Here is a 10191-nt window from a genome sequence, read left to right on the forward strand (position 1 = left end):
CTCGGCTTCTCAGGATCTTCCAGGGCAGCAACTTCCTCTGTCCACTCGTTGGAGTTTGGGTCTGACTGAGTTTTTGTAGAGGTCTTTTAGTCCGTGCTTACATCGTTTGCTGGGTCCCCATGGTAGGGGCTGGTGCCGCTACGGATTGACCACTTTGCAGATCTTGCCTAATGTAAGGTCCTGCTTCAGCTAGTTCTCCCAAGAAAGGAGAACTCTTGAAACTGGCATCATTTCAAAAGGAACTTTTATTGAGAAATAGTGAAAGGAGAGAAAGCAGGCAGGCTCTGAAGCTTCCCACGCGAAAACATTATGTTAAATCCCATTGTTCAAAACCCCTCCCAACTGCCCTGTCCATAGGGAACCAGTCCAGAGGTGCAAAGGTATTGTGAGAACTCTGGACAGAGGATGCAATAAGATGTTCCCAGGCATCTTCCCAAGCGTTGCATCCTTGGTGAGGCAAGGCAGATGGCCCCAGGCTGTTCTCTCCCCTTCCCCAAGAAGCTACATCAAAGCAAAGAGACACAAAATAAACAAAGCAAAGCTAAGCACATCACAAAGCTCCAAAGGTCCTTCCTATCATCAGAATGGCAGCGTCCCCGACAGGGATCTATAGGGACCTGACACAACTATTCAAGAAGAACTTTTCTGTAGCAGAAGACACAATTTGCTAGATGTTCCTATCACCCTTATTTATTGCCACTGTGATCAATGGATTTTCTAACTCATCAGATATGTATGACCACAATAAACACATATGCACACTGAAAAGAAACTACAGTATTTTGAATAACTTCAGACAGCCACACAGTTTCTATTTATAAAAACTCAACTCATTTTGTTAAAAAAATCAGCTACGATCTTGGTTGTCTACAGCTTAGTAGAAGGTAGATTGCAATAATCAAAGGAAAATGATGCGTAGTCTTTTTACACCATAAATTGTGTAAAGTCATCACTTTGGAATATTATCCCTTTGTCTCAGCTGGTGCACGGTTTGCCATCAGCTCGTGTGACTGGTACCTCATCTTAACAGCAGTAGAGGCTACTTATTTTTTGCCTTGCAAGACTAGTAAAGGTATGTATCTACCACTATTACTGTAACTATTGCTTCTGTTAGAAGGCAAATATGTGACACCAGAATTCCCAACCAATACATGTCCACTGAGCTTAAAGTCACACTATTCCACACTTGGAATACTGCATCTAGTTTTGGTCACCACAATCTCAAAAAGTGGTTGAAACTCTAGAAAGAGTACAGAGAAGATCAACAAAGATGATTAGGGGGCTCGAGGCTAAAACATATGAAGAACGGTAGCAGGAATTGGGTCTGTCTCGTTTAGTGAAAAGAAAGACTAGAGATGACATGATAGCAGTGTTTGAGGAGCTGCCACAAAGAAGAGGGGCTCAACCTATTTTCCAAAGCACCAGAAGGCAAGACAAGAAACAATGGATGGAAACTAAATAAAGAGAAAAGCAACCTAGAATTAAAGAGGAATTTCCTGACAGTGAGAACAATTAACCAGCAGAACGGCTTGCCTCCAGAAGCTGTGGTGGCTTCATCACCACCCCATAACTATTCTACTACCATCAATATTTTACCTCATTCCTCATTTATCTCAAACTTTGAAGGCCTTCTGGTGCTTCCCTTTTACATCCTATACCCTCTTCAAGTTAACCAAAATCTGAGAAGTTTCATACAGGCCTGCTGCTTAATTTTTGGGAGATATCTTTTAAAAATGGTTTGGCTGCTAACATATACAATTGATGTAAAGAGTTAGTTCCCTGAGATGTTCCTCTTTAGTAATTGATCTCGATGGAACGTGGTTATATTTAAGAAACTGTGCATCATTGGACCTGCTGAAAATTCAGTATAATATTTCTCCAAGTTAGAGAATGGATAATGTGATGCTTACAATACTAGCAAAATCAATAATATCTTATGTAGCAGAGAAAATTAACATACATTAAGATAAATAAGTGCATATAAGAACAAAAAAAAATCAAGATGATTTAAAACAATTACCTTACCTGAATTACTATTAGATCATCGTTATTTAAATTTAAATCTTCACCAGTTACATTTGGATCCTTTGCAGCGTAATCTTCTTTAATACACAGAGTATCTGAATCATTTGCTTTGGAAATATTGAAGTGATTTCCCTTGGCATCTGCAGTCAGAGAAACCTCCTGGCAGTAAGAATGAAGAAATGCTCGGACTCCATTGATGCCTACAAATTGTGAGGCAGGTACACCACTGAAATTTATCCTCCCAGAATCCAACTGTGAATTCCTCCACCTGTACAATCTGATGGCCAATAAGACAAGGAGGAAAGTAAAAAACAAGCAGGAGACAAACGCCACGGCAATCACCAGATAAAATGTGAGGTCTGACTGAGGATCTACAGGAGCTGAGATGTTGCTCAAATCTGAGAGAATTTCAGGGATGTTGTCAGCCAGAACCACCGTGAGAGTGACCGAGGCAGAGAGAGGCGGCTGCCCGTTGTCCTTCACTAAAACCACCAGGATTTGCTTCAGGGCATCTTTCTCCAGAAAAAGACGAGCTGTCCTGATCTCGCCGGTGTGTAGTCCCACGGTGAAGAGCCCTGGTTCCGTTGCTCTGATCAGCTGGTAGGAGAGCCAGGCATTCTGGCCAGAGTCTGCATCTACTGCCACTACTTTAGTGACCAGGTAACCTGGCTCAGAAGAGCGAGGGGCCAGCTCTATCCCGGTGGAGCCCTCAGCGGGAGGGGAGGGGTGCAGGATCTCTGGCACGTTGTCATTCTGGTCCAGGATGTAAATAATAACAGAGACACTGGAGCTGAGTGATGGGGAGCCACCATCCTGAGCCTTAACATGGAACTGAATCTTCTTAAAATTTTCATAATCAAATGAGGTTAATGCATAAATAGCTCCTGTCTCAGAGTTAATGGAGATGTAAGAGGAGAGAAATGATTCAGTCGTCTGGTTTCCAGTGATAGAATATTTTATTACTGCATTCCTTTCCCAGTCTGGATCGTTCGCTTTTAAGGAACTTATAAAAGCACCCATTTGGTTATTCTCTACAACATAGAAAGGATAAATTGATTTCTGAAACAGTGGAGGGTTGTCATTTGTGTCTAGGATGTGTAGTTCAATCACTGTGGTTGTTGAGAGAGAAGGCATTCCATGGTCAGTCACTATTATGGTTATATTAAAGGCTGATATCTGTTCTCTGTCCAGGGCGTTATCTGTCATTAAACTATAAAACTCATCAGAGGACTTCTTTAATTGGAAAGGGAGGTTGTCTGGAATGGAGACTGTGATTTCTCCATTGACTCCAGAATCTCTGTCTCGTACATTTAAAATTGCAATAACAGTTCCAGGTGGCGAACTTTCAAGTACGGAATTGGTGACAAAAGTAATTGCTAGTTCAGGTGTATTATCATTCAAATCTGTAATGAAAATAACAACCTTCGATCTATCAGTAAATCCTCCCCCATCTTTGGCCTGTACTTCAAATTCATAGAAAGTAGATTCTTCATAATCAAGATTCCCAGTGAGTGTAATTTCACCTGTTGTGGAATTAAGGTGAAATATGGGAACATCCAGATTTGTAGTCTTTTTCAGGGAGTATTTCACCTCTCCATTAAGCCCTTCATCAAGATCCGTGGCATGTACAATAGCAATAATAGATCCTTTAGGAATATTCTCTTCGACATTCACTTCATAGATTGGTTGGCTGAAAACCGGTGCGTTGTCATTTGCATCTAAAACAATAATTTTGATTTCTGCAGTGCCAGTTTGGATAGGATCTCCTCCATCACTAGCTGTAAGGATTAGATTATAAACAGCTTGTTCCTCTCTGTCTAGAATTTTTTCCAGTATCAGTTCAGTATGTCTGAAGCCATTTTTTCCTATTTGTGTATCCAGAGAAAAATGGCTGCTGCCTCTGAGTTGATAGCTCTGTATAGAATTTATTCCCAGATCTGGATCTTGAGCTTCAGAAAGAGGGACCCGGAATCCAGGTATAGATGCCTCACTGATTTCCAACTCTTGTTCCCATAGAGGGAAATGAGGAACATTGTCATTTATGTCAGTAATTTCCACCTCAATTGCATAAAGCTTTAATTTATGTTCAAGAAGAATCTGGAATTTCAATATACACTTTTCTACCTGTCCACATATTTCTTCCCGGTCAATTCTCTCAGATGTTTCTAAATGACCACTGTTGACATTGAAAGCAAAATATTGGATCATACCTACATTGGGAATAATAATGAAGGCTACTGCTAAGCTTGTAAGCCGCCCTGAGTCTTCGGAGAAGGGCGGGATATAAATGGAATTAAAATAAATAAATAAATAAATAAATAAATAATGCGGAGTCCATTTTCTGAAATCTTCATCCCCTCCATTTCCAGGTCCTTTGCAAGATTTCCCACAAAAGAGCCTTTGTGCATCTCCTCAGGAATCGAGTAATGAATCTGCCCAGAAACCATCTTGCAAGCAAAAATAATAGCAAAGTATTGCAGGATCCTCCTTTTACAGCTGCAGGTTTGCGTGCCTTCCATTCTCTCGATGAAATCAGCTACTTCAAAGCCAAATGGAAAATGCACCTCTTGGTTTTCAGATTGTTCTTTCACTTACTTGGTAAATGTACTGTATGTAATGAATAGCAACACAGGACTCTTGTCTTTTGATTTCTTTTCCTTCCTGGTGAACAGTGACACCCAGAGGCTCAGCTCAGAATGACAGAAAGCTTACTATACTATGAACACCCAAGTGTTGTTTGACCATTGCTACTAAAAAAAATTGAATAAAAAGTGAAATCATATCTCATCTATTGTATAAAGAAGCCTTTTGAAATAAAGATGTAAGGAGGAACTTTATGTTTATTTCTATATTTTTCCACTGTATACAGGACCTATCTATTTTTCTCTACTCAATCCAGCAGAAGGGAAGCAGGAAGGGCATTGTGATTCCTGTATTAAATGGACTGGCTAGATAGAATAAATATTTTGTATTTTACCAAGCAATATCCTCCAGTGGGTTTTTTAAGGAGATTAGAAGGGAATCAAGAATTGGAAAGTGCTGGTGCTTCTTGTTTAATCGAAGTTAGTTAAAACCAAATATCTATGCAAACTTTTAATATGAATAGCTTGGTATACAGTACATATTGCATTAATTTAATGCTTCTCATCTTGTACCCATAAATTGTCCTCTCCCCTGTCAGGCTCCTCATAGTAGGCTACAAATAAGCAAGAATTACACAGACTTCAGTAAGCTGTTTTAATGCACAGATTATAGGTAAAGTATAGAATTTTGGAACCTGTCCTGTAGTCTTTATTATTAGGGGAGTCATAAAGACAGAGTATTTATGAACTCCCTAGCATAGTCTCATTTCTTTCTCAGCTTCCCCACAGTCCCTCACACTCACCATTTTCTCATTCACTTCTCCTCCTTTCATCCCAGGACCTACCTTCCTTCCTTCCTTCCTTCCTTCCTTCCTTCCTTCCTTCCTTCCTTCCTTCCTTCCTTCCTTCCTTCCTTCCTTCCTTCCTTCCTTCCTTCCTTTTAATTTTCATAACACTAGCCTTCATCCATCTCATCCCTCTAAATCTCATGACTTCTTCTGTTTACTATTTCTATTCTGTTCTTTGTTCTGTGTTCATATTTTTGTATGACCACGTATTCATTGTCTTCAATACCATATCATCATCTTTATAAGCAGCTCCATTAAATCCATTAAGCTCATTAATAGGAACCCATTGGAGGATGTGACTATAGTTTAATTTGCACATTTCTTAGACAAGATATTCCCCTTTTTATAAGAATCTACTTCATTATATGGAACACTTTTTTATTCCAATCCCTGGTTTGATAGAGAACGTGTGGTTAGAAAATGAAAACAAGGATCCTATGCTTTCCCTACCACAAAGACCTCCTTAGGAATCAAGAAGAAAAGTCATGGCTGGAAGGACATCTGGCATCAATTAAGTGAAGCTTCTAGACCTAAATATACAGCTGAGTTTTGTCATGTGAGAGCAGACTGTTGGCAGGGTAAGGGGATGGTAGCTACCAGGGAAAATTATTGTAACTCTTCGTTAGCTTTTGGTAATTTCTGAAATACTTCTAATTTGCTTCATTTGGACAAACTAGTTGGAATTAAAAGTAGAGAAAACGTCTAGAAGTGACCATCTATCTATTGAAACTGTTTCAAGGAATAAGCATTCTAGCAATTTCATTTACCCTTCTGTTTTATTGCTTTAATAGCCTCTGAATATCCAGTTGCTTTGGATGTAAAAGAAGTAACATTTTATGGAGGGGGAGATAACAACTCAAAAGTTTAGCAAAATAAATATGCATAGTATACAAGAAATTGAGAATAGGGAACTACTAGTTCAATAGATTTTGAAGGGATATATTGTTTGGTGAAGATATCTATTAGATATATCTAGAGTTAAATTAAGGGACACGGTGGCTCAGTGGTTAGGACACTGAGCTTGTCAATCAGATGGTCGGCAGTTTGGCGGGTCGAATCCCGAGTGCCGCGTAACAGAGTGAGCGCCTGTTACTCGTCCCAGCTTCTGCCAACCTAGCAGTTTGAAAGCATGTAAAAATGCAAGTAGAAAAATAGGGACCGCTACGGTGGGAAGGTAACAGCATTCCGTGCGCCTTTGGCATCTAGTCATGCCGGCCACATGACCACGGAGACATCCTCGGACAAGCGCTGGCTCTTCAGCTTTGAAACGGAGATGAGCACCGGCCCCTAGAGTCGGAAACGACTAGCATGCATTTAATCTGCTCATTTAATCTTTGGCATTATTTAGAGAAAGAAGTATTCATTTTGACAATCAGAGTGGGGTAATGTGCCACCAATACAGGTAGTGCTCGCTTAACAATTTCTCATTTCTTGGTGGTGTTGAAGGAAAAATCTTCATCAGGGTCCAGTCCAAGCCAGGAATAAACGAACATGGAGACTGATTTAGAAAGAAAGTTGTAGTTTATTGAAGAGGAGAGCCAGACAGAAAGATGGCTCTGGAAAAGAAAACTGACCACATGTAGTAGAGAGTGGGTTTTTATACCACTTTGGGCTTTTGTTTGGAGTTGTTCCTGTGGCATGAACTTTGACTTGAGTCTGAGCGTGCCTTTCTGGTATTCTGATAATGGTGGGTTAATCCTATTATGTCCCAAAGGTCATATCCTGCTTCCCGGGGGCTGGGGCTGATGATTTGGATTTTTTGGTATGAGGGATTGTTGATTCTAGGGATCTTCCTTTCTAATCCCAGCTTCCCGACTCCAATCTTTCTGACCAGATTATCACATCTGCATTTAAAAAGAGCCTTGGTGGAGCAGTGGGCTAATGCCTCCTTAAGTAACACCAGCTGCCTGCAATTAGTGCAGGTTCGCATCCCACCAGGCTCAAGGTTGACTCAGCCTTCCATCCTTCCGAGGTAGGTAAAATGAGGACCCAGATTGTTGGGGGCAATTAAGCTGACTTTGTAATAATGCCGCTTGGGGTGTGTGTGAAAGCCCTAATAAGCAGGCATATACATAGAATGAAGGCTACTGCTAAGCTTGTAAGCCGCCCTGAGTCTTCGGAGAAGGGCGGGATATAAATGGAATTAAAATAAATAAAAATAAATAAATAAATTTCTGCAGACCTGGTTTTTTCTTTGGGGCAATATATTCTGCCTTTTTAATATTTCCCAAAATATTTCTTTCTCTGGATTCTTCCCACACTGGCTTTCTGATTGGCTTTGCTTGTGGGAAGCTGGTAGGGAAGGTTTCAAATGACAATTGTGCGACTATGGAATGCTGTGACATCATATTTGCGAGCTGGGTGCCAAGTGCCCAGATCACAATCACATGACTGCAGGGATGCTGCATAGGCAGTAAATATGAGGACTAGTCATACCACTCATTCAGCACTGTTATAAGTTCAAATAGTTTCTGAACAAGTGATTATTAAATGAGAACCACCTATAAAATATAGTAAGTCTCTCTAACTATGGTATTAGAAATAAATGTATTTTCTTCTGCTGAAATTCCAACTGTGGTATATCAATGTTCATGTTCTGCATCAGTCTTTCATGATCATACAGTCTTTAGCTTGTTCAGATTCTAAATCATAATAATTTATAAATTATATTAACAGATATTCAGTTTGTATATTACAAAATTTTCAAATTCAGTCAAACTTAATGTTTCTCCTCGTTTCTCTGGTTCCTTTGTTGCAGCTACTTACGGTATTTGAAGATACTGAAACCAATAAAATATAGTAAAGCATTGTGTAGTATGAGATTCAAAAGTTTTAGATCATAAGAATCATAGGGCTGGAAAGGACTTTGGAAGTCCTCTAGTTTAAACCCCTGCTCAAGGTAGGAGATCTTATACATCCCGCCCAAATATTTTTTTTATCTTATTAAAAGTAAAGTCTTGCTGCCTAAATAAATTACTGTCTCTTCACTGAGCAAACTGCAATGTTCTCTTAATTATTGCTTAAAACTATTATTCTCCCCATTCATCTGGTCAGTAGTTTATCCAAATCAGACAGCAATTGTTTCTGACAATAGTTTGTCGTGTCAACCTTTCAAAATAAGAAATACCAAAATAGTTAATAATATAAATGTACCAACACATCTATAAAAAAATCTGATTCTTCTCAACTATGAGTGACAACATTTATAAGACAAGAGGCTCTCAAACTTTGTAGTGCCACATACCACTAATATTTCAAATAAAATTGGGTTTTTTCATTACCTTGATATCGCAAATTCAAGAATCTGATTCAAATCTAATCCAGTTTAACTAAAAGTAAATTAAGAATTGCAGAGGTTTTGGAATGTAAGACTGACAGATTTCTTCCCCAATATTAACCATGCCCTTTGAGTTTTATGGCATTTCTTGGTAATGCAAGGTTTAAAAAATTTGTCCTAGTCATTTTGCTAGAAAAGAGATAAAGAGATAAAAGCACAATCTCTCTCCTGAACGTGGATGGTGAAAGTATGAACAGTAGAAGAGATCTCTCCTTCTTTAATTCCCTATATCATTTTTAATATTGCTGACACAATATACCATCAGATAATCAAAGTAATTTTAAAGCTTTACTAATTAAAAGATCTCAAGTGTAAACCTAAATTGACTGGCTACACTTCTATATTCAGTTGGGTTGGGTAATATAATTTTGCCAGGGTCCTGCAAAATTAAGTAGACTTAGTTAGACTTTAAAACATGGGAGAAAATTTCACACATCAATGCCAATTATATACAATAAGTCCCACTACTGTCAGTAGAATCAGTTCAATTTTTCCCTACTCTGCCTGATAACCTCTCTTCCACTATCACCTAATTGAGAAAGTTTTCACCTGAAATGTCTAACTGCCAAGAAGATGAAGAGAAAGGTAAAAAATAAACAGGAGATCAAAGCCACTACAATTACTAAGTAACATGTGAGGTCTGACTGTGAATCTCCAGAAAACAAAATGTTGTTTAGTTCTGTTAATGTTAAGGATGTGGTCAGCCGATACCATAATTCCTCAACAATTCTTCAGATCATCACAGAGAATTTTAGGAGAACTCCACCCTATTATACATTCAACCACAGAAACTCATTGGATGACTCTGGACCAGTCTCCTCAGCCCTAACTCATAAGATGATAGTAGTGGGAACCATAGGAGAAATGAGCATTATGAGTAGAAAATCAGTACATCAGGAAATCAGCCAACCTTATCATATCACAAGGGATGTGGTGGCTCAGTGGGTTAGGATGCTGAGCTTGTCGATCAGATGGTCAGCAGTTTGGCGGGTCGAATCCCAAGTACCGTGTAACAGAGTGAGCGCCTGTTACTTGTCCCAGCTTCTGCCCACCTACCAGTTCGAAAGCACATAAAAATGCAAGTAGAAAAATAGGGACCACTACGGTGGGAAGGTAACAGCGTTCCATGCACCTTTGGCATCTAGTCATGCTGGCCACATGACCACGGAAACGTCCTCGGACAAGCGCTGGATCTTGGGCTTTGAAATGGAGATGAGCACTGGCCCCTAGAGTCGGAAATGACTAGCACGCATGTGCAGGGGAACCTTTACCTTTACCTTTTATCATATCACAAGAATGAAACAATGGCAAATAAATTGATCTATGTGATAGATATAACATTCTGCATTCATTCTGGAACAGTGTTCATATCAGCAGTATGATCATTATCCTAACAGAC

General features: G+C 39.4%; 1 protein-coding gene across 1 annotated transcript; it reads right to left on the minus strand.

Annotated features, from left to right (window-relative positions):
- Nucleotides 1-97: 97 nt before the first annotated feature.
- LOC308666650 (protocadherin gamma-A6-like) lies at nt 98-4472 on the minus strand (the record flags this gene model as incomplete). The annotated part of the gene is made up of 3 exons (XM_081325544.1): nt 98-221; nt 2021-4262; nt 4364-4472. 3 exons carry the CDS (start codon nt 4470-4472, stop codon nt 98-100), a joined length of 2475 nt encoding a protein of 824 aa, XP_081181670.1.
- Between the last annotated feature and the right edge of the window lie 5719 nt (nt 4473-10191).

Source organism: Vipera berus (genome assembly GCF_964194415.1).
Source record: "Vipera berus genome assembly, chromosome: 3".
Classification (NCBI taxonomy): domain Eukaryota; kingdom Metazoa; phylum Chordata; class Lepidosauria; order Squamata; family Viperidae; genus Vipera; species Vipera berus.